General features: G+C 39.5%; 1 protein-coding gene across 2 annotated transcripts in view; it reads left to right on the forward strand.

The window, feature by feature from the left end:
• Positions 1-26,027, forward strand: part of Mcf2 (MCF.2 cell line derived transforming sequence) — a 140,725-nt gene that overhangs the window by 62,848 nt on the left and 51,850 nt on the right. For both annotated transcript variants that reach the window (XM_021153012.2, XM_021153014.3), the window contains 6 exons: positions 2,589-2,632; positions 4,403-4,482; positions 7,231-7,297; positions 7,990-8,105; positions 8,375-8,444; positions 10,472-10,564. In XM_021153012.2, coding sequence (XP_021008671.1) covers positions 2,589-2,632; positions 4,403-4,482; positions 7,231-7,297; positions 7,990-8,105; positions 8,375-8,444; positions 10,472-10,564 — 470 coding nt within the window. The remainder of the gene's footprint in view (positions 1-2,588; positions 2,633-4,402; positions 4,483-7,230; positions 7,298-7,989; positions 8,106-8,374; positions 8,445-10,471; positions 10,565-26,027) is intronic.

Here is a 26,027-nt window from a genome sequence, read left to right on the forward strand (position 1 = left end):
TTTGTATGTATGCCTTTACATTGTTGAAAGAATGAATATATTTACCTTGCTTTTCAGAAAATGATGTGTCACAAAGATACACACATATAAATCTCTCAATGTATTTGCAACCAATCCATAATTTACTTTAAAAAATAAGTTTGGATCTTTTTATTTTCATTGTAGATGTTTATTTATTTTATTTTACTTTTTAAATTTTTTATTAGGTATTTTCCTCGTTTACATTTCTAATGCTATCCCAAAAATCCCCCATACCATCCCCCTCCACTCCCCTACCCACCCACTCCCACTTCTTGGCCCTGGCATTCCCCTGTACTGAGGCATATAAAGTTTGCAAGACCAAGGGGCCACTCTTTCCACTGATGGCCGACTAGGCCATCTTCTGATACATATGCAGCCAGAGACACGAGCTCCGGGGGGTACTGGTTAGTTCATATTGTTGTTCCACCTATAGGCTTGCAGACCCCTTTAGCTCCTTGGGTACTTTCCCTAGCTCCTCCATTGGGGGCCCTGTGATCCATCCAATAGCTGACTGTGAGCATCCACTTATGTGTTTGCTAGGCCCCGGCCTAGTCTCACAAGAGACAGCTATATCAGGGTCCTTTTAGCAAAATCTTGCTAGTGTATGCAATGGTGTCAGCGTTTGGAGGCTGATTATGGGATGGATCCCCAGATGTGGCAGTCTCTAGATGGTCCATCCTTTTGTTTCAGCTCCAAACTTTGTCTCTGTAATTCCTTCCATGGGTGTTTTGTTCCCAATTCTAAGAAGGGCAAAGTGTCTTCGTTCTTCTTGAGTTTTATGTGTTTCGCACATATCTTGGGTATTTGTCAGGTGTCTTTAAGATGAGGCATGCTGATACTTATTAAGAAGCTGATTTTATATGTAAGTCTAACATATTGTTATATATAACTTTTATGTGTCAAAACTTGGTAATTAAAGATGGTAAAATATCTATATTTTATAATATGAAAGACCATCCACTCCCTTAGAGTCCTGACACTAGCTTTTGCCAAGGAAAGGAAGATAGAAGGTGTGCTTCTTCTATGCTGAGAGCAGTGTTTGTGTACCCCAGAAGGATAGCAGCCTTCATTATTCAGAACTTAATCTATTCTTTGTTTGTCTGTTAGTTTTACTTTTAAAGGACTTCTGACTCTGTTTGCGTCTGTGAAATCCATCATTTCTTCCCCAGTGCTGGGAACTGAACACACGCTAGACAAGTGTTCTGCCGTTGACCTATATTTGCAGTTCACCCTCCACCCTGTTTTCTTTTTTTTTTTATTTTCTGACATAATATTTTATTGATTTTTGGAGAGAATTTCACATCATATACTCATATTACACTGTTACATTCATTTCCCAGTCCTTCCCTGTGCAACCCCTTTGTCCTTGTGACCTCTGCCCCCAGCCAAAAAAAAAAAAATCCAATTTGTGTTATCTATATTCACACTGAGGCATGGTCAAACTCTCAGTGGCCTGCTCCCTAAACAGATCTGAGATCTTCCCCTTCTACTACAGTCTTGGAAGGCAACACCCTTGCATCATATCACAGTTTTTAAGAGTTCCCTTTGATGTCCACCCTGTTTTCTTTTCTTTTAGTGCTGGAAATGTGTTGTTTAAAAATAAAGATTAAGGCTTTGAATTTTTGATGAGGATGTTTTAAATGAGCATTTTACCTTGCTTTTGAAATGTTTCCTGTAGTGATTGGAAACATGTATGTGTTTAAATCCACTTCCACTTCCTAAACACATGTTAACCTTATCTGTAAAATGAGATAGATGTTGTTTTCCATCTCTTAGTGTAGATTTGAGAATTAAAAAGGAAAACAAATCACTGGACCTGGTTGGGGTAAATGCCAAAATAAAAAGTGGATTCTATACTTACTCGGATGAACTTGGATTTTTTTTGTCATTAATTTTCAAGTTAATAAATAAAGTAATGATTTTCATTATAGCATTTTCATATATAATTTGTTCTAATTTGCACTTGTGTGTGTGTATAAACGTGTGCACACTGGTGTAGAACCATATATACATATAGATCAGAGAACAGTTTGTTGGGGTTGCTTTTCTCCCTCCACCATATGTGTGGGTCATGGGGAACAACATAAGCTCATCATGGTTAGCAGCAAACAATTTTACGTGATGAAACATCTTGCCAGCCCCATATTTTGTTCTTTTCTCCCCCCACCCCCTGCTACCCTCCCCTGTCTTTCCTGGTTTCATACATGTAGGCTAGATTCAGAGAAATCTTTGCTCTAGTGAGTAAGTGAACTACAATCTGATTAAATGTTTATGTGGCAGAATGCATATTGAATTTGAACATACTTGTGAACACTTAACACCCTTTTCTTTTGGCAAGTAAGTGCATGTGTACTGAAGGCGAGGATGGGTAGTACAAAGTAAACTCATGCTCCATAAGAAGTTCTGTTGAATTTATATAGCTATCTAACCAATTACTGTCTTCTGTAGAGTGCTTTGAAACACTAACAAATATATTGAAACATTTTCTTTCTAATAAACATGTTTGTGTTTTCCTTAAAGTGTTGACTTTCATTCCAGTTTAACACTATTTCATGTTTCTCTACCAGTGAAAAAGTCTTGGAGACAGATTCACGCTCAGAGCAACGTGAAAGTAAGTATAATTAATTAATTAATTAATTCACTGTTGATTGTGCTGCTACAATGGTAGCATTAACATGGGTTTTCAGGGATGTTTTTCATTTATTACACTGCCCTTTTGAATTTGAAAACCTTACATATATAAGAAATCTCTGCTGCCTGTGTCTACTTACAATACTGGCAGTGTGTGAGCAGTTTTTTTTTTTTCTTTGTTGTTGTTTTGTTAGGTTTTGTTTGTTTTTAATTCCTGGCTTATATTAAGAATAATTTCTGTAGAGCACTGCATATAAGTTATAGTCCCTCTTCATGCTGTCTGCCTCCATACACCTAAGCAATGCTGTGCCTTTTACAGATGGTGATTTCTTTCATGAATGAGTGTAGTACTGCCAAAGCAAAGCTTAAAGGCCAGTTTATCATGGACCATGAACACACTGACTCAGGATGCAGGAAATGCATTTGTTTCTTTTTAATTTTCCTCCCTCCTTCCCTCCTTCCTTCCCTACCTCCTCCTCCTCCTCCTCCTCCTCCTCCTCCTCCTCCTCCTCCTCCTCCTCCTCCTCCTCCTTCTCTCTCTCTCTCTCTCTCTCTCTCTCTCTCATCCCTTTTTTGAGTTTTTCTCCAGTTCATTATATAGACTAGTGCCACCCTCTCCGGTAGAGTCAGCTTGACAGGCTGAGGCTTAAAAGCTACTCACGAGGCAAAAAGAGTTTCACAGAAACTCACTCCTGGAGTCTGGCGTTCTCTCTAACCCATACATTAATTTTCCATTCCCGTGTTAGTCTAGTGTATGGATCCATATGCTCTCTTTTAGTATTACCCTATTATAAGTGCCTTTTAAGATTGAATTCTGACATAGCTAAAGCCAGTGTTCCAACAGTCCTAGAACGTCCTTGAGCAAGACCATGGGCTTGAAATTCAGTAAGAATGTTGCTATTCACTGACATTCAGAATAGCCTCTGGTACTACACTATCACTTTGAATAAAAGCTAAGTCACTCCCTTACACAGGAATTTACCATCACTAAGGAAGAAGGAAGTTTCAGACCAAAGGAGAAACCAAAATAGATACTTAAAACTATAGCTGAGTTACACCCATACTCTGAAGATTCAGTACTGTCCACAGTTTCAGGCACCCAGTGAGGGTTTTGAGGTGTATCCTTGGGGAGGAAGTAGGTAGTGCATGTGTCTAAGATTTGGTTCTTCTCAGTTATCTGTGATAGTCTGATATCTCCAGGGTAGCCTCCTCACACATGGAGAACCTTACGCATTACTTGTGTGTCCTTGGTAGTAAGTAGAACCCAGAACATAACTCTAAGAGGCACTGCAGTATAGTACAGTAGTACAAACTGTAACTTTAATGCTAGACTCTGACTAGTCTTTGATAAATTCTCTGAACTTCAGACATTAAATAACTGGGGATCATAGGACATATGAAGTTAGTATAAAAAAAGAAATAACATTTGTAATGCACCTGAGTTTCCTATGTGTGGCATATAGTGATGCTCTAAGTTGTTTCTATTATCATTACTGTAGACTAGAAAGTGGCTTTTGTTGATGTAAATAGAAGTATACAAAATAAATCCCAGTTAGTATTTTAAATCTGCACCCTTAGGTAACTGAAAACATTTAGTTTACTAGTATACATCCAAGTAATTTTTAGAAAATGTAGCACTGTATATTAATTTATCTTCAAAGATAGGATTAACATTAATTTAATATCCAAGTATTTGAGAAAGTACTGTACCTACATAGACATGATTGAACTTTTATTTTCATTATTTCAGGTTGAAGCTGTTGAGGATAGCCAAGAGAAGAATTCTGATCACTCTCCCAAATTGGACAATAGCTTGGATATTTTAAAGAAGTATTCTTTCCTTTTTAATCTACATTCATATATGTATCTCACCACAGGAGGCTCTGGTTCAGTGTACAAGGCTCATGTGATTAGAGTTTTCAGTTTGCAAAATATGGTCCTAGTGAGTGCATTAAAAGAGCACTAGTGAGTGTCACAAGACCTGTATTTAGATGTGAGCAGCTGTGATCTTTCTTATGCGTCTTGAGAATTTTTCTTTGGTAATATTGTGTATTGTAAGGCAACTGCTCTGCCACTCAGCTACATACAGCCCCTCTTATGATTTCTGTACCTTTCATTTTCAGATTGTTTTATTTTTGTGTTTCCCAGTTTAAATCATATATGTGTATATATATATATATATACACACACACACACACATATATGAACATATATTAATCACATAGATATATAGGTGTAGATGTATGTGTAGGAATTGATTTTATACACACACACACACACACACACACACACACACACACACAATGTTTTGCCTTCATGTCTGTGCATCATGTCCATGCTTAGTGGCCAGGGAGGCAGAAGTGGCGGTCAGAGTTCCTGAACCTGCAGTCCCAATGATTATAAACCTCCATCAGGATCCTGGTAACCACACCTGAATCCTCTATAAGAGCAGCATGTACTCTTAACTCTTGAGCCATCTTTCCAACTCCTGTGTTTCCCAGTTTTACTGGAAAATAATAAGCAAACAAAAATGGACACATTTAGTATACACAGTGTGAGATATGATAAGGTGATTGCCATAGCAAGTTAGTTAACACGAACAGTTGCCTTTTTTGTGGTAAGAACACAGATGTGTAAGTTCTACTTTGCAAATGTATGTCCTACATATAAGACATTTTATTAATGATAGTAATGATAGTAACCATGCTGTACATTGGAGTCCCAGAATGATTCGACTAATAAATGAAACTTTGTACCCTTGGGCTCTACTATCTGTTCTACTTTGGTTTTTATTGCTGTGATAAAGACAATGACCAAAAGCAATTTGGAGAAGGAACTGGTTTATTTGACTAATAGTTCTAGATCATTATCATCATGAGAAGTCAGGGCAGGAACCTGGAGGTAGGAACTAAAGCAGAGGCCATGGAAGAGTGTTGCTTACTGGCTTGCTCCCAATTGATTACTCAGACTGCTTTCTTATAGAACCCAGGACCTACAGTGGCTGAGCCCTCTCATATCAATCGAGAGAATTCCCCACAGACTTGTCTACACATCAAGTAGATTGGACAGTTATTCAGTTGACATTCCTTTTTCCCAGGCTATTATAGTTTTATGTCAAATTGACATCTAAAGCTAACTGTGACACCATTTCTTTCACTTTAAAAGAAAAGAAAATCAATGAAGGGGCTTGTCAAGCTATACAGGATTATAGATACTATTTCATAGGTATCAACAATGACCCTTTTTATATGACTATATTATTATGTTAATATTTGAAGCTTAAAACTACTGACCTATATATAAGTTTCATATCATGCACTGGTCCTGGAGACACATTCCTTTAATTCCAGGACTTGGGAAAGCAGAGGCAAACGAATCTCTGAGTTTGAAGGCAGCCTGATTTACATGGATACAGAGCAGGAGGACTTTGTAGCGAGGTCTGCCTCCTGTTGTTAGAAATGGCCAGTAGTTTGTATCACATTGCATGGAAATATGTATGTGTCCCAAGTTATATAAGATAATTTAATGAAATTCATTTTGGAAAAAGCCAGGATCTAAATTCTTTAAAGTAAGAAAAAAGAAGAAGAAATGTACAAAAGTAGAGGAGAAATAGGTTGCTTATATTAAAGAAGGGAATAACATTCAAATATGGTGGCTGGAAAGCAAATGGTCAGGACCTGCATTTTATTTTCGTGGCACAGATGGCACACCGTGTTGCTACAGAGGCTTAAGTTTCCTTCTATTCCATGTGGAGGTGTGTGTGTTTACAACATGTCTGAGAAAAAAGCCAGAAAGTTCCTGGCAACTGAGGAAAATGGTGTTTATAGGGTTAGTTTTTTGTTGTTGTTGTTTTTTGTTTTTAATGACATGATTCTAGAGCTCAGGAAATTTTATTGTCCAGAAAAATCAAAACTTGGCATTAATTCAGGCATAGGCTTTGCAGTATCTTAGCAAATTTGTTCTTAATCTGAGTGAATTAGAAATCACTTTTATGTTCACACGCAGCCCTTTACCATTTGCTACTCCTCACCCCCCTCCAAGACAGACTCTTGCTTTGTATTCCTGACTGACTCAGAATGCAGGTTACTTTTGAACACATAGATTCTCCTGCCTCTGCCTCTTGAGTGCTGGGTTAAAGGTGTGTGCCACCACACCTGGCCTTTTCAAAAAAAAAAATCTATTTAAGAGCCTTCTGGGTGGTACTTTTTCCAACAACTACAAAATGAACTTCATATTTTGATGCTGGAACAAAACTCCTAGGTAGTTCTAATATCCTAGCTTATTTTACTTTAGATCATCAGTGGTTCTCAAACCTTCCTAATAATGCTGTGACCCTTTAATACATCTCCTTATGTTGTGGTGACCACCAGTCACACAATTATTTTGTTGCTACTTTGTAACTGTAATTTTTCTACTGTTATGAATCATGATGTAAATATCTGACAGGCAGGCTATCTGATATGCGACCCACTGGTTGAGAACCACTGCTTTAGATTATTTTTAGTGATAATAACTGATCCATTGCAATGTGATACTAGAGAGGGACATTAACTGATAACTATGGTCTGTTCATTGTAGCCATGTCCTAAATGAGCTGATACAGACAGAGAGAGCATATGTTCGAGAGCTGTTTACTGTTTTGTTGGTAAGTGTAGCAAATTGTTTTTCCCCCTATTTTCCTGAACGGCCCCTGGCTACTTTCATTAGAAACTGTTCTGAGAAGTTTTATGTTTCTGTCTCTGTCCTTGGTTGTCAGTGGGTATTTGCTGTTATTTGAGATTACATGTTGTTTACGTGATTACATTTACATTCCCTCTCAGGAGTGTGGATATGTGATTCAGAAATTCTTATAGAAAAAGAGAAGCTGTTCTCTTAGGGACATGGCACATTGTTGTAATTATTCCAAGGCTGCTACTTAGAGGTTGAAATGGAAAGAACTGGGGGTTGGATAAAAATACTCATTTGACACAAATGCCATGGTACTAATTTGGTCTGAAAAGAAATCTAAGCACTTACTTTTAATTTAAGGAGAACTTTATATTCAGTACTATAATTTTTCATAGTTGGTTTTGGTTTGATTTCCAACAGTACAATAAAAGCCTTGAAGGCCATAGTATTACTTTTTATTTGGACCATGGAGTAGAAGCCTTGACTTCCTTATCCTACATTCTAAAAGGATGCTATAGATAACTCTGATAACTAAGTGATATAAATGTTATATTTCAATCAGCTATACCCACAAGTCTTCTCTATATTTTGCTGGACTTATACTGTCAATGGTCCAACCAAACATTAATATAAACATTTCAAATGCAAAAATTCATTTCTTTTTAATAGGGCTACAGATCTGAGATGGACAATCCACAGATGTTTGATCTTATGCCACCTCTCCTGAGAAATAAAAAGGATGTTCTCTTTGGAAATATGGCAGAAATATACGAATTCCATAACAAGTATGTAATTGCCAAATTCAACTTTTTGGTGATTTTAATTTTTCAAAAAGTTATTGCTGGGTGGTGGTGGTACACACCTTTAATCCCAGCACTTGGGAGGCAGAAAGAGATGGATTTCTATGTGTTTCAGGTCAACCTGGTTCATCTAGTGAGTTTTAGGACAACCAGGGCTATATAGAAAGGCCCTGTTTCAAAAAGTGTGGAAAGAAGAGCTCCTCACTTGTTTATTATTATATGTCATAAATAACTTTTGTCTAAAAATTCTACAGCATTTTCATGAGCAGACTGGAAGATTGCTCTGATGCTCCAGAAAGAGTGGGACCTTGCTTCCTGGAAAGGGTTAGTCTGATTATTTGCTTTTAACTTAAAATATTGGCAACTAAAAAAGTATCTTTTGTATAAAGTAACCTTGGGGACAGATAACCCCCTTCCTTTTCCTTTAATTTCTATGTTTTTGGAGAAGACTCATCAATTCCAGCAAGTGCTTAATGTAAAATTGTTTCGTTGGAAAAATAATAAAAGGGATATTCAGGGCATATTTGTATTCTGTGGTATTAAGTGTTTCAATTACTCAGGTCGTAGCAATAGAATCTAGGGACCACCCTACCTATGAAGATGTGAGAGATGGGAACATATTGATAAAATAACTTAGCTTGGTTAAAGTTAGAATAGAAGATGCCTTTTAAAAAAACAAAACAAAATTTAAAAGACAGAGAGAGTCTTATCATGTAGTCATAGATTCTTTTTCATTATTAAATTACAACAAGTTATCTAGTTTCTCCTCCTTTTGAAAAATTAATCTTCTTCTGATGGGAAATCAGTCCAATCATCCAGAGCTTGAGGATATAAACAGTGGCTATATAGAAGACACTCATGGAATGAAAGTTAATGTGTAAGTAGCAGATAGACCAAAAGAAGATGATCAGGGGCCGGGCGTGGTGGCGCACGCCTTTAATCCCAGCACTCGGGAGGCAGAGGCTGGCGGATTTCTGAGTTCGAGGCCAGCCTGGTCTACAAAGTGAGTGCCAGGACAGCCAGGGCTACACAGAGAAACCCTGTCTCGAAAAAACCAAAAAAAAAAAAAAAAAAAAAAAAAAGAAGATGATCAGGGAAAGATGATTCCAGGGAGAGCAAACTGTGTAACCACGTGCTTAGATGTGATGATGTCTCAGTGATGAACCAAGGACTACTTCTAACTTGGAAATTAGCTGCAAGCTCCTTATTTAGATAGCCAGCAGACTAATATCACAGAAAATGCACATTGGTAGCTGTTAGATCATGATAATAACTAGTTTAAAAAGATAAGGGTTTTCCAATGAATTCATGAAATTCTTAGACAAATGGATGGATCTGGAGTATACCATCCTAAGTGAGGTAACCCAATCACAAAAGAACACACATGATATGCACTCACTGATAAGTGGATATTAACCCAGAAACTCAGATACAATTTGGAAAACACATGAAACTAAAGAAGAAGGAAGACCAAAGTGTAGATACTTTGATCCTTCTTAGAAGGGGTTACAAAATACCCATGGAAGGAGTTACAAAGACAAAGTTTGGAGCATAGACTGAAGTAATGACCATCCAGAAAGTGCTCCACCTGGGGATCCATCGTATAAATAACCACCAAACATAGACACTATTGCAGATGTCAACAAGAGCTTGCTGACAGCAACCTGATATAGCTGTCTCCTGAGAGGCTCTGCCAGTGCCTGGCAAATACAGAAGGGGGTGCTCACAGTCATCCATTGGACTGAGCACAGGGTCTCCAATGAAGGAGCTAGAGAAAGTACTCAAGGCGCTGAAGGATTTGCAGCCTGATAGGAGGAACAACAATATAAACTAACCAGTACCCCCAGAGCTAGAGTACACATGGTGGGACTCATGGCTCCAGCTGCATATGTAGCAGAGGATGGCCCAGTCTGTCATCAATGGGAGGAGAGGCCCTTGGTCCTGTGAAGGTTCTGTACCCCAGTATAGGGGAATGCCAGGGCCAGGATTCGGAAGTGGGTGGGTTGGGGAGCAGGGAGAGGGGGAAGAGGACAGGGGATTTTCAGAGAGGAAACTAGGAAAGGGGATAACATTTGAAATGTAAATATAGAAAATATCTAATAAAAAAAGATAAGGTTTTTTTTATTTGTTCAACTGTCAAGTTTGATAAGCAGGGGTTCTAAAATTGCTTGTAGAATTATGTATCCTGTTGTCTGGCTCAATGAGCAAGCTGTCCTTGGAACACAAAGCAGGGTTTTTTATGTCTCATTCTCACTATCATGGTTGATCACGCACTGTCTTCCTCAGCCTTTTTAAAAACAAAAATTCATATTTGTAAATTGGTAACATATTTGCATTTTGCTTTATTACAGAAGGATGATTTTCAGATGTATGCCAAATATTGTCAGAATAAACCCAGGTCAGAGTTAATTTGGAGGAAGTATTCTGAATGTGCCTTTTTCCAGGTATTAATTATTTAAGTATTAAACATATTCCTTTTGGAAGATATTGGAATATTTCTCGTTAACAAATTCATTTTCTGTCTTGAATATTTATTTATTTATTTATTTATTTATTTATTTATTTATTTGTGTGTGTGTGTGTGTGTGTGTGTGTGTGTGTGAAATAGTCATTCTCAACCAAAGTAAACACATACGCACATTTTGTATAGGAATACATATTTGTTGTTCCCCAGAGGCAACCACTTTTAGCTACTTCTGGTATTTGCCTTCCTATCTCCAAATAACATGCTTGCCTTGCTCCTTCCTGCTTTAGAAAAATGAAGATTTAGGTCTCTTTCATGGTTCCCTGTCCCATGACCATAACCACATGAAATTCTTTTCTCCAAAGCTTCCAGTAAATTTTTGTTTCATCGATTGGTTATATTTAACTCAATTATTAAGACTGGAATTTCTCTGGGCAAATGGCACATATAGTAAAATATGGTTGCTTTCCTTTCTCTTGTGTTTTTATTACAATTATCTTTTTACTCAATTTTCTATATGCTTTGCTTTTTTTTTTTTTTTTTTTTTTTTTTTTTTGGTTTTTCGAGACAGGGTTTCTCTGTGTAGCCTTGGCTGTCCTGGAACTCACTTTGTAGACCAGGCTGGCCTCGAACTCAGAAATCCGCCTGCCTCTGCCTCCCGAGTGCTGGGATTAAAGGCGTGCGCCACCACGCCCGGCTTTATGCTTTGCTTTTTTTTCCCCTTAACCTCTTCTGATTTTAGGGATCATAAAAATATTGTTTTTTTTCATATGTTTACATACATTGAGTGTCTTTAAATTTCATCCTAAAGAAATAATTTCTCAAGTTTCTGACCTGCTTACAGCTTTCATCTCAGTATCTAGGTACATCTCATTTGGGGACACTTCTTACAGTAGCCTGTCTTCCTATCTACATGCCAATCTTTTAAAAATATTTATTTAATTGTATGTGTATGTGTGTCTTGCCTATATGTATGTATGCACAATATCTGAATACCTGGTGCTTATGGGGGTCAGAATAAGGTGATTGACTCATGGAACTGGAGACTGAATGGTTGTGACTCACTATGGGGATTCTGAGAATGGAGCCTGCGTCCTTTGCAAAAGCTGTAACCAGCTGAGCAATCTTTCTAACTTCATGGCCTTCTTCTTTTACCCTTTATTGGGTAGAAGGAATTTAGAAAATACATATGTTAGGCCATATATTTGCCTAAGTTTTTGAGAACTTGCATGAGTAAGAGTCTTTATTGTACCCTAATGCTTTGATTGTAAAGGTGGCCAAGTCTCATCCTGAGGGAGGTAACACAATCACAAAAGAACTCACATGATATGTACTCACTGATAAGTGGATATTAGCCCAGAAACTTAGAATACTCAAGATACAAGATACAATTTGCAAAGCACATGAAACTCAAGAAGAAGGAAGACCAAAGTGTGGACACTTTGCCCCTTCTTAGAATTGGGAACAAAACACCCATGGAAGGAGTTAAAGAGACTAAGATTGGAGCTGAGACAAAAAGGATGGACCATCTAGAGACTGCCATATCCAGGGATCCATCCCATAATCAGCCTCCAAACACTGACACCATTGCATACACAAGCAAGATTTTGCTGAAAGGACCCTGATATAGCTGTCTCTTGTGAGGCTATGCCGGGGCCTGGCAAACACAGAAGTGACTGCTCACAGTCAGCTATTGCATGGATCACAGGGTCCCCAATGGAGGAGCTAGAGAAAGTACCCAAGGAGCTAAAGGGATCTGCAACCCTATAGGTGGAACAACATTATGAACTAACCAGTACCCCCTGGAGCTCGTGTCTCTAGCTGCATATGAATCAGAAGATGGCCTAGTCGGCCATCAGTGGAAAGAGAGGCCCATTGGTCTTGCAAACTTTATATGCCTCAGTACAGGGGAACGCCAGTGCCAAGAAGTGGGAGTGGGTGGGAGGGAAGTAGTGGGGGAGGGCATGGGGGACTTTTGGGATAGCATTTGAAATGTAAATGAAGAAAATACCTAATAAAAAATATAAATATATAAAAGAAGAAATAATTATTCTCAGAAAATTGAAGATACCACTTTACTGTTTTTTTGATTTCTAGAACAAATATGATTACAGTTTGACTCTCTTCTTCAGAAAGACATGGGGACTAATTCTTGAAGGAGTTTGTTTACTAGCATTATTGTCACTCAATATCTTGGTATTTTGAATAATACTTCTTTAGACTTGTGGTAAAGGTAGGTGTAGAACCTAAGGGCTTTATAATATACTAGGCAAATATTCTAATACTGAGCTGTAACCTGGCACTTGTTGATCATTCTGAAACTGAGACTTCCAGTCCAACTTTTTTTTCCCTCCACCTTATTCTCTTCATTTTCCTTTTCTGGAATTTCTGTTGTATGGACGTTGGAACTCTATAACTATAGTTTCTCTGGCTGCCAAGGTTTTCCTTTTCTATTCTACTCTCAGGAATTATCGGCTACTCTTCCTGAGAGTTTTCTTGCTGCCACCGTTTTTTTTTTAAGCATAAAATTTTATTGGAATATACTTATTATATAAGGTGATGGATTTTATAACAGAGATTTAAGCATATACTGTGTATTGAACAGTTATCTCCTTTTACCCTTTCTTATTCCAACACCAATCACCCTAGTCCCCTTTCTCATAGTCACTCTTTATTTTTATATAAATGATATCTCTATATATGTCACTCTATATTTATGTATTCTTGGTTTTATATTTTTAAGTCTGGAATATTTTACTTTTAATATGATGATTCTAGCAGTACTCTTTCCTAAACAATGACACAGTTTCATGCTTCTTTTCCATATTGTGCACTCATCTGTTGCAGAGAAGCACATACTGTGAATGTCTGTGCTTCAGACATAGATATGAAAGTATCTCTCTAGAATGCTGATTTGGAGTGCTAATAGTGGTATAGCTGTGTCATATGGAAGTTCTATTTAATTTTAACAACATATGTGTATGTGTTTATGTTTGTGTGTCTACAGATACATGTGTGTACATGTGTGGACATGCATGCATGAGTATAAATGCACATGTGTGGCTGGGGTGTTGAGGCCAGAGATCAACCTTTAGTGTTATTCCTTGGGTGCCATTCACTTTGGTTTTTTGAGACAGGGTCTCTCCTTAGCTTGGAACAAGATAAGTTGGGTAGGCTAACTGGCTACTAGGTATCAGAGATCTGCCCAGTTTTGGGATTATAAGTGTATAAGTGATGTAAGCTACCATGCATATCTTTGTTGTTTTGTTTGTTTGCTTTGGCCTTTTCAAGACAGGGTGTCTTAGGGTTTTACTGCTGTGAACAGACACCATGACCAAGGCAACTCTTATAAAAAAACAACATTTAATTGGGGCTGGCTTACAGGTTCAGAGGTTCAGTCCATTATCATCAAGGTGGGAGCATGGCAGTATCCAGGCAGGCAAGGCACAGGTAGAGCTGAGAGTTATACATCTTCATCTGACTGCAGCCAGGAGAAAAATGACTCTTCTGCACTGGGTAGAGCTTCAAAGCTCACTCCCATAATGACACACTTCCTCCAAAAGGCCACACCTCTCAACAGTACCACTCCCTATGGGGCAAGCATGTTCAAACCACCACACAAGGTATCAATATGTAGTCCTGGCTGTCCTGGACTCGACTTGTAGATCAAGCATGCTTTGAACTAAGAAGAGATCCACCTTCCTTTACCTCCAGAGTGCTGAGATTAAAGGCATGTACCACCACCACCCTATGTATCTTTGTTTTAAAATTTTTTTTGTCTTTTTTATAAAATATTTTTTATGGGCCGGAGAGATGGCTCAGTGGTTAAAAGCACTGACTGATCTTCTGGAGGTCCTGAGTTCAAATCCCAGCAACCACATGGTGGCTCACAACCATCTGTAATGAGAGCTCATGTCCTTTTCTGGTATGTCTGAAGACAGCTACAGTATTCTTAGATTATAATAATAAATAAATCTTTAAAAAATATTTTTTATAACTTTATTTTTTAATTGGATATTTTATTTATTTACATTTAAAATGTTATCCCCTTCCCCAGCTTCCCTTCTGTAAAACCCCTATACCATCCCCTCTTACCCTGTTTCTGTGAGGGTGCTCCCCTATGCACCAACTCACTCCTGCCTCCCATCCCTAGCATCCCTCTACACTGGGGCATCAAGCCTTCACAGGACCAAGCCCCTCCCTTCCCATTGATACCAGATAAGGCCCCTTCAGCTCTTTTAGTCCTTCCCTTAACTCCTCCATTGGGGTCCCTGTGCTCAGTCTGATAGTTGGCTGTGAGTATCCTCATCAGTATTGGTCAGGATCTGGCAGAGCCTCTCAGGAGACAGCTGTATTAGGCTCTTGTCAGCAAGCACTACTTGGCATCAGCAAATAGTGTCTGAGTTTAGTGTCTGTATGTGGGATGGATAGCCAGGTGGGGCAGTCTCTGGATGCCCTTTCCTTTAGTCTCTGTTCCACTCTTTGTCCCCATATTTACTTTAGACAGGAGCAATTCTAGGTTAAAATTTTGGAGATGGGTGGGTGGCCCTATCCCTCTACCAGGGGAGCATGCCTAACCTCTGGATATGGTCTGTACAGATTCTCCCTCCCCTTTATTGGGTATTTCAGGTAATGTCATCCCTGTGGGGTCCTGGGAGGTTTTTGATTTCCTGGCATCTGGGACTTTATGGTTGCTACCCCCAGTTCCCCAATACCCCATTGCTACACAACTCTGTTCAAATTCTTGATCCTCTGTATGTCTCCTCAATCTCTTCCTATACCTGATTCTACTCCTCCTTTTGCCTTCCCTCTATTCTCTTCCTTCCAAATCCCTCCCACCCTCTACTTCCCTTGATTATTTTGTTCCCCCTTCTAAGTAGGACTGAAGCATCCACTCTTTGGTCTTCCTTCCCCTTGAGCTTTATGTGGTCATGAGTTGTATCTTGGGTATTCCATGCTCTTTGCCTAATATACACTTATCAGTGAGTATATACCATGTACACTCTTTTGTGACTGAGTTAGCTCAGTCAGCATGATGTTTTCTAGATTCATCCATATGCCTGTGAATTTCATGAAGTCATTTCTTATATTTTTGGTTGTGAGCCTAGCCTTTAACAGCTGAGCCATCTCTCCAGCCCCATGAAGACATTTCTTAACAGCTGAGTAGTATTCCATTTTGTAAGTGTACCACATTTTCTGTATCCATTCCTCTGTATACCTATGTCCAATTTTCTGAGGAACTGGCAGATTGTTTTGCAGAGTGGAATCATTTCAATAACTTTTGGTTTAATGTCGGTTTTATTTGATATTAGAATGGCTACTCCAGCTTGTTTCTAGGAACCATTTGCTTGGAAAACTGTTTTTCCATCTATTACTCTGAGGTAGTGTCTGTCTTTGTCACTGAGGCACATTTCCTGTATGCAGCAAAATGTTGAATCCTGTCTATTAGTCTACTTCTTTTTATCGGGGAATTGAGTCCATTGATATTAAAAGATATTAAGGAATAGTGATTGTTGCTTCCTGTTATTTTTGTTGTTAGAGGTGGAATTATATTTGTGTGGATATCTTCTTTTGGGTTTGTTGAAAGAAGATTACTTGCTTGCATTTTCTAGGATGTAATTTCCCTCTTGTGTTGTTGTTTTCCATCGGTTATCCTTTGTTGTGCTGGATTTGTGGGAAGATATTATTTATATTTGGTTTTGTCATGGAATATCTCCAGTTTTCCATCTACGGTAATTGAGAGTTTGGTGGATATATTAACCTAGGCTGGCAGTTGTGTTCTCTTGGGGTCTATGTGACATCTGCCCTGGATTTTCTAGTTTTCATAGTCTCTGATCAGAAGTCTGGTGTGATTCTGTCAGGTCTGCTTTTATATACTTGACGTTTTTGCCTTAATGCTTTTTTTAATTATTATTTTTTTAATTAGGTATTTTCTTCATTTACATTTCCAATGCTAACCCAAAAGTCCCCAATACCCTCCCTTCCCACTTCCGTCCTTCCCCACAACCACTTCTTGGCCCTGGCGTTGCCCTGTACTGAGGCATATAAAGTTTGCAAGACCAATGGGCCTCTCTTTCCAGTGATGGTCAACTAGGTCATCTTCTGATACATATGCAGCTAGAGACACGAGCTCGGGGGCGGGGGGGGTACTGGGTAGTTCATATTGTTGTTCCACCTATAGGGTTGCAGACACCGTTAGCTCCTTGGGTACTTTCTCTAGCTCCTCCATTGAGGACACTGTCCACTTCTGTGTTTGCCAGGCCCCGGCATAGCCTCACAAGAGACAGCTATATCAGGGTCCTTTCAGCAAAATCTTGCTAGTGTATGCAATGGTGTCAGTGTTTGGAGGCTGATTATGGGATGGATCCCCAGGACCATCTCTAGATGGTCCATCCATTCGTCTCACCTCCAATCTTTATCTCTGTAACTCCTTCCGTGGGTGTTTTGTTCCCAGTTCTAAAAAGGAACAAAGAGTCCACACTTTGGTCTTCATTCTTCTTGATTTTCATGTGTTTTGCTAATTGTATCTTGTATCTTGGGTATTCTAAGTTGCTGGGCTAATATCCACTTATCAGTGAGTACATATCATGTGAGTTCTTTTGTGATTAGGTTACCTCAATCAGTATAATGCCCTCCAGGTCCATTCATTTGCCTAGGAATTTCATAAATTCATTTTTTTTAATAGCTGAGTAGTACTCCATCCTGTAAATGTACCACATTTTCTGTATCCATTCCTCTGTTGAGGGGCATCTGGGTTCTTTCCAGTTTCTGGCTATTATAAATAGGGCTGCTATGAACATAGTGGAGCATGTGTCCTTCTTACCGGTTGGGACATCTTCTGGATATATACCTAGAAGAGGTATTGCTGGATCCTCCGGTAGTACTATGTCCAATTTTCTGAGGAACCGCCAGACTGATTTCCAGAGTGGTTGTACAAGCTTGCAATCCCACCAACAATGGAGGAGTGTTCCTCTTTCTCCACATCCTCGCCAGCATCTGCTGTCACCTGAATTTTTGATCTTAGCCATTCTGACTGGTGTGAGGTGGAATCTCAGGGTTGTTTTGATTTGCATTTCCCAGATGATTAAGGATGTTGCACATTTTTTCAGGTGCTTCTCTGCCATTTGGTATTCTTCAGGTGAGAATTCTTTGTTCAGTTCTGAGCCCCATTTTTTAATGGGGTTATTTGACTTTCTGGAGTCCACCTTCTTGAGTTCCTTATATATATTGGATATTAGACCCTTATCTGATTTAGGATAGGTAAAGATCCTTTCCCAATCTGTTGGTGGTTTTTTTGTCTTATTGACGGTGTCTTTTGCCTTACAGAAGCTTTGCAATTTTATGAGGTCCCATTTGTCAATTCTCAATCATACAGCACAAGCCATTGCTGTTCTATTCAGGAATTGTTCCCCTGTGCCCATATCTTCGAGGCTTTCCCCACTTTCTCCTCTAATAAGTTTCACTGCCTCTGGTTTTATATGGAGTTCCTTGATCCACTTAGATTTGACCTTAGTACAAGGAGATAGGAATGGAACAATTCACATTCTTCTACATGATAACCACCAGTTGTGCCAGCACCATTTGTTGAAAATGCTCTCTTTTTTCCATTGGATGGTTATAGCTCCCTTGTCAAAGATCAAGTGGCCATAGGTGTGTGAGTTCATTTCTGCGTCTTCAATTTTATTCCATTGGTCTACTTGTCTGTCACTATACCAGTACCATGCAGTTTTTATCACAATTGATCTGTAGTACAACTTTGGCCGCCCTTGCATTTGGAGCATAGATATTCAGAATTGAGAGTTCCTCTTGCAGGATTTTACCTTTGATGAGTATGAAGTGTCCCTCCTTGTCTTTTTGATAACTTTGGGTTGGAAATCGATTTTATTCGATATTAGAATGGCTACTACAGCTGGTTTCTTCATACCATTTGCTTGGAAAATTGTTTTCCAGCCTTTCACTCTGAGGTAGTGTCTGTCTTTTTCCCTGAGATTGGTTTCCTGTAAGCAGCAGAATGTTCGGTCCTGTTTGTGTAGCCAGTCTGTTAGTCTATGTCTATTTATTGGGGAATTGAGTCCATTGATATTAAGAGATATTAAGGAAAAGTAATTGTTGCTTCCTTTTATATTTGTTGTTAGAGTTGGCATTCTGTTCTTGTGGCTGTCTTCTTTTTGGTTTGTTGAGGGATTACTTTCTTGCTTTTCTAGGGCTTGATTTCCTTCCTTGTATCGGTTTTTTTCTGCTATTATCCTTTGAACGGCTGAATTCGTGGAAAGATAATGTGTGAATTTGGTTTTGTCATGGAATACTTTGGTTTCTCCATCTATGGTAATTGAGAGTTTGGCTGGGTATAATAGCCTGGGCTGGCATTTGTGTTCTTCTAGTGTCTGTATAACATCTGTCCAGGCTCTTCTGGCTTTCATAGTCTCTGGTGAAAAGTCTGGTGTAATTCTAATAGGCCTGCCTTTATATGTTACTTGACCTTTCTCCCTTCCTGCTTTTAATATTCTGTCTTTATTTAGTGCATTTGTTGTTCTGATTATTATGTGTCGGGAGGAATTTCTTTTCTGGTCCAGTCTATTTGGTGTTCTGTAGGCTTCTTGTATGTTCATGGGCATGTCTTTCTTTAGATTTGGGAAGTTTTCTTCTATAATTTTGTTGAAGATGTTTGCTGGTCCTTTGAGTTGAAAATCTTCATTCTCATCAACTCCTATTATCCGTAGGTTTGGTCTTCTCATTGTGTCCTGTATTTCCTGAATGTTTTGAGTTAGGATCCTTTTGCGTTTTGTATTTTCTTTGATTGTTGTGCCAATGTTCTCTATGGAATCTTTTGCACCTGAGATTCTCTCTTCCATCTCTTGTATTCTGTTGCTGATGCTTGCATCTATGGTTCCAGATTTCCTTCCCAGGGTTTCTATCTCCAGCGTTGCCTCACTTTGGGTTTTCTTTATTGTGTCTACTTCCCTTTTTAGGTCTAGTATGGTTTTGTTCATTTCCATCACCTGTTTGGATGTGTTTTCCTGTTTTTCTTTAAGGACTTCTACCTGTTTGGTTGTGTTTTCCTGTTTTTCTTCAAGGACTTGTATCTCTTTAGCAGTGTTCTCCTGTATTTCTTTAAGTGAGTTATTAAAGTCCTTCTTGATGTCCTCGACCATCATCATGAGATATGCTTTTAAATCTGGGTGTAGCTTTTCGGGTGTGTTGGTGTACCCAGATCTGGCTGAGGTGGGAGTGCTGGGTTCTGATGATGGTGAGTGGTCTTGGTTTCTGTTAGGTAAGATTCTTATGTTTGCCTTTCGCCATCTGATAATCTCTGGAGTTAGTTGTTATAGTTGTAGCTGGTTGGAGCTTGTTCCTCTCGTGATTCTGTTAGCCTCTATCAGCAGACCTGGAAGACTAGCTCTCTCCCCAGTTTTAGTGGTTAGAGCACTCTCTGCAGGCAAGCTCTCCTCTTGCAGGGAAGGTGGACAGATATCTGGAGTTTGCACCTTCCTCCTAGCAGAAGATGATGGCCTTAAACAGGGCTTGTCCCAGAAACTGTGTAGCTTCTGTAGTCCACGTTCTCACCCATGCAGGCTAGTCTCGTTGGGATCTGGGAACCAAAATATCTCCCCCTTATGCTGTGGAAAAATCCTCCTGGGTGGGGAGAACACCTCTCCTCTTGCAGAGAAGGTGCCCCGATATCTGGAGCCTGAATCATGTTCTGCCCCATAAACTCTCTGTCTTTTGCCTGTCCCAGAAGCTGTTAGCCTCTGCAGTCCACACTCTCACCTGTGCAGACCAGTCTTGGTGGAATCCAGGAACCCAAGATAGCTCCCCCAGATGCTGTGGCAAAGCCCTCTCGGGTTGGGCGGACACCTCTCCTCTGGCAGGGAAGGTGCCCAGATGTCTGGAGCCTGAAACTTGGTCTGCCCCAGAAGCTCTGTGGCTTCAGCCTATCCCAGAAGCTGTTAGCTTCTGCAGTCCACACTCTTCCATGCACAGACCAGTCTAGGTGGAATTCTGGAACCCCCTTACTGCTTTAAATATTCTTTGTTTGTTTTGTGCATTTTTTTTGACTATTATGTGATGGAAGGAATTTCCTTTTTAGCCCAGTCTATTTGTAGTTCCGTGGGCTACTTGTTTTTTTTTTTTTTTTTTTTTTTCCTGGTTAACTGTATTTTTTTTTATTTTTTAATTTTTAATATTTTTATTACATATTTTCCTCAGTTACATTTCCAATGCTATCCCAAAAGTCCCCCATAGCGCCCCCCACTTCCCTACCCACCCATTCCCATTCTTTTGGCCCTGGCATTCCCCTATATTGGGGCATATAAAGTTTGCAAGTCCAATGGGCCTCTCTTTCCAGTGATGGCCGACTAGGCCATCTTTCGATACATATGCAGCTAGAGACAAGAGCTCCAGGGTTCTGGTTAGTACATCATGTTGTTCCAACAATAGGGTTGCAGATCCCTTTAGCTCCTTGGGTACTTTCTCTAGCTTCTCCATTGGGAGCCCTGTGATACATCCAATAGCTGACTGTGAACATCCACTCCTGTGTTTGCTAGGCCCCGGCATCATCTCACAAGAGACAGCTATATTTGGGTCCTTTCAGCAAAATCTTGCTAGTGTATGCAATGGTGTCAGCATTTAGAAGCTGCTTATGGGATGGATCCCTGGATACGGCAGTCTCTAAATGGTCCATCCTTTCATCACAGCTACGAACTTTGTCTCTGTAACTCCTTCCCTGGGTGTTTTGTTCCCAATTCTAAGAAGGTGCACAGTGTCCACACTTTGGTCTTCATTCTTCTTGAGTTTCATGCGTTTAGCAAATTGTATCTGATATCTTGGGTATCCTAAGTTTTGGGCTAATATCCACTTATCAGTGAATACATATTGTGTGAGTTCTTTTGTGATTGTGTTACCTCACTCAAGATGATGCCCTCCAGGTCCATCCATTTGGCTAGGAATTTCATAAATTCATTCTTTTTAATAGCTGAGTAGTACTCCATTGTGTAAATGTACCATAATTTCTGTATCCATTCCTCTATTGAGGGACATCTGGGTTCTTTCCAGCTTCTGGCTATTATAAATAGGGCTGCTATGAACATAGTGGAGCATGTGTCCTTTTTACCGGTTGGGACATCTTCTGGATATATGCCCAGGAGAGGTATTGCTGGATCCTCCGGTAGTACTATGTCCAATTTTCTGAGGAACCGCCAGACTGATTTCCAGAGTGGTTGTACAAGCTTGCAATCCCACCAACAATGGAGGAGTGTTCCTCTTTCTCCACATCCTCGCCAGCATCTGCTGTCACCTGAATTTTTGATCTTAGCCATTCTGACTGGTGTGAGGTGGAATCTCAGGATTGTTTTGATTTGCATTTACCTGATGATTAAGGATGTTGAACATTTTTTCAGGTGCTTCTCTGCCATTCGGTATTCCTCAGGTGAGAATTATTTGTTCAGTTCTGAGCCCCATTTTTTAATGGGGTTATTTGACTTTCTGGAGTCCACCTTCTTGAGTTCTTTATATATATTGGATATTAGTCCCTTATCTGATTTAGAATAGGTGAAGATCCTTTCCCAATCTGTTGGTGGTTTTTTTTGTCTTATTGATGGTGTCTTTAGCCTTGCAGAAGCTTTGTAGTTTCATGAGGTCCCACTTGTCAATTCTCGATCTTACAGCGCAAGCCATTACTGTTCTATTCAGGAATTTTTCCCCTGTGCCCATATCTTCAAGGCTTTTCCCCACTTTCTCCTCTATAAGTTTCAGTGTCTCTGGTTTTTTTTTTTTTTCATTAATAATTTTATTAGCATTTATGTATACATTTTTTTTGATTTTTAATATTTTTATTACATATTTTCCTCAATTACATTTCCAATGCTATCCCAAAAGTCCCCCATAGCGCCCCCCACTTCCCTACCCACCCATTCCCATTCTTTTGGCCCTGGCATTCCCCTATATTGGGGCATATAAAGTTTGCAAGTCCAATGGGCCTCTCTTTCCATTGATGGCCGACTAGGTCATCTTTCCATACATATGCAGCTAGAGACAAGAGCTCTGGGGTTCTGGTTAGTACATCATGTTGTTCCAACAATAGGGTTGCAGATCCCTTTAGCTCCTTGGGTACTTTCTCTAGCTTCTCCATTGGGAGCCCTGTGATACATCCAATAGCTGACTGTGAACATCCACTCCTGTGTTTGCTAGGCCCCGGCATCATCTCACAAGAGACAGCTATATTTGGGTCCTTTCAGCAAAATCTTGCTAGTGTATGCAATGGTGTCAGCATTTAGAAGCTGCTTATGGGATGGATCCCTGGATACGGCAGTCTCTAAATGGTCCATCCTTTCATCACAGCTACGAACTTTGTCTCTGTAACTCCTTCCCTGCGTGTTTTGTTCCCAATTCTAAGAAGGTGCACAGTGTCCACACTTTGGTCTTCATTCTTCTTGAGTTTCATGCGTTTAGCAAATTGTATCTTATATCTTGGGTATCCTAAGTTTTGGGCTAATATCCACTTATCAGTGAATACATATTGTGTGAGTTCTTTTGTGATTGTGTTACTTCACTCAAGATGATGCCCTCCAGGTCCATCCATTTGGCTAGAAATTTCATAAATTCATTCTTTTTTTTTTTTAATATTTTTATTACATATTTTCCTCAATTACATTTCCAATGCTATCCCACAAGTCCCCCATAGCGCCCCCCACTTCCCTACCCACCCATTCCCATTCTTTTGGCCCTGGCATTCCCCTATATTGGGGCATATAAAGTTTGCAAGTCCAATGGGCCTCTCTTTCCATTGATGGCTGACTAGGCCATCTTTCGATACATATGCAGCTAGAGACAAGAGCTCCGGGGTTCTAGTTAGTACATCATGTTGTTCCAACAATAGGGTTGCAGATCCCTTTAGCTCCTTGGGTACTTACTCTAGCTTCTCCATTGGGAGCCCTGTGATACATCCAATAGCTGACTGTGAACATCCACTCCTGTGTTTGCTAGGCCCCAGCATCGTCTCACAAGAGACAGCTATATTTGGGTCCTTTCAGCAAAATCTTGCTAGTGTATGCAATGTTGTCAGCATTTAGAAGCTGATTATGGGATGGATCCCTGGATACGGCAGTCTCTAAATGGTCCATCCTTTCATCACAGCTACGAACTTTGTCTCTGTAACTCCTTCCCTGCGTGTTTTGTTCCCAATTCTAAGAAGGTGCACAGTGTCCACACTTTGGTCTTCATTCTTCTTGAGTTTCATGCGTTTAGCAAATTGTATCTTATATCTTGGGTATCCTAAGTTTTGGGCTAATATCCACTTATCAGTGAATACATATTGTGTGAGTTCTTTTGTGATTGTGTTACTTCACTCAAGATGATGCCCTCCAGGTCCATCCATTTGGCTAGAAATTTCATAAATTCATTCTTTTTAATAGCTGAGTAGTACTCCTTTGTGTAAATGTACCATAATTTCTTTATCCATTCCTCTGTTGAGGGACATCTGGGTTCTTTCCAGCTTCTGGCTATTATAAATAGGGCTGCTATGACCATAGTGGAGCATGTGTCCTTTTTACCGGTTGGGACATCTTCTGGATATATGTCCAGGAGAGGTATTGCTGGATCCTCCGGTAATACTATGTCCAATTTTCTGAGGAACCGCCAGACTGATTTCCAGAGTGGTTGTACAAGCTTGCAATCCCACCAACAATGGAGGAGTGTTCCTCTTTTTCCACATCCTCGCCAGCATCTGCTGTCACCTGAATTTTTGATCTTAGCCATTCTGACTGGTGTGAGGTGGAATCTCAGGGTTGTTTTGATTTGCATTTCCCTGATGATTAAGGATGTTGAACATTTTTTCAGGTGCTTCTCTGCCATTCGGTATTCCTCAGGTGAGAATTATTTGTTCAGTTCTGAGCCCCATTTTTTAATGGGGTTATTTGACTTTCTGGAGTCCACCTTCTTGAGTTCTTTATATATATTGGATATTAGTCCCTTATCTGATTTAGGATAGGTGAAGATCCTTTCCCAATCTGTTGGTGGTTTTTTTGTCTTATTGATGGTGTCTTTAGCCTTGCAAAAGCTTTGCAGTTTCATGAGGTCCCACTTGTCAATTCTCGATCTTACAGCACAAGCCATTACTGTTCTATTCAGGAATTTTTCCCCTGTGCCCATATCTTCAAGGCTTTTCCCCACTTTCTCCTCTATAAGTTTCAGTGTCTCTGGTTTTATGTGAAGTTCCTTGATCCACTTAGACTTGACCTTAGTACAAGGAGATAGGAATGGATCGATTCGCATTCTTCTACATGTTAACAACCAGTTGTGCCAGCACCATTTGTTGAAAATGCTGTCTTTCTTCCACTGGATGTTTTTAGCTCCCTTGTCAAAGATCAAGTGACCGTAGGTGTGTGGGTTCATTTCTGAGTCTTCAATTCTATTCCATTGGTCTATTTGTCTGTCACTATACCAGTACCATGCAGTTTTTATCACAATTGCTCTGTAGTAAAGCTTTAGGTCCGGCATGGTGATTCCACCAGAGGTTCTTTTATCCTTGAGAAGAGTTTTTGCTATCCTAGGTTTTTTGTTATTCCAGATGAATTTGCAGATTGCACTTTCTAATTCGTTGAAGAATTGATTTGGAATTTTGATGGGGATTGCATTGAATCTGTAGATTGCTTTTGGCAAGATAGCCATTTTTACAATGTTGATCCTGCCAATCCATGAGCATGGGAGATCTTTCCATCTTCTGAGATCTTCTATAATTTCTTTCTTCAGAGACTTGAAGTTTTTATTATACAGATCTTTCACTTCCTTAGTTAGAGTCACGCCAAGATATTTTATATTATTTGTGACTATTGAGAAGAGTGTTGTTTCCCTAATTTCTTTCTCAGCCTGTTTATTCTTTGTGTAGAGAAAGGCCATTGATTTGTTTGAGTTAATTTTATATCCAGCTACTTCACCGAAGCTGTTTATCAGGCTTAGGAGTTCTCTAGTGGAATTTATAGGGTCACTTATATATACTATCATGTCATCTGCAAAAAGTGATATTTTGACTTCATCTTTTCCAATTTGTATCCCTTTGATCTCCTTTTGTTGTCGAATTGCTCTGGCTAGGACTTCAAGTACTATGTTGAATAGGTATGGAGAAAGTGGACAGCCTTGTCTAGTCCCTGATTTTAGAGGGATTGCTTCAAGCTTCTCACCATTTACTTTGACGTTGGCTACTGGTTTGCTGTAGATTGCTTTTATCATGTTTAGGTATGGGCCTTGAATTCCTGATCTTTCCAAGACTTTTATCATGAATGGGTGTTGGATCTTGTCAAATGCTTTTTCCGCATCTAACGAGATGACCATGTGGTTTTTGTCTTTGAGTTTGTTTATATACTGGATTACGTTAATGGATTTCCGTATATTGAACCATCCCTGCATTCCTTGGATGAAACCTACTTGGTCAGGATGGATGATTGTTTTGA

The sequence above is a fragment of the Mus caroli genome, unplaced genomic scaffold, assembly GCF_978045245.1.
Source record: "Mus caroli unplaced genomic scaffold, Mus_caroli_1 scaffold_5, whole genome shotgun sequence".
Taxonomy (NCBI): domain Eukaryota; kingdom Metazoa; phylum Chordata; class Mammalia; order Rodentia; family Muridae; genus Mus; species Mus caroli.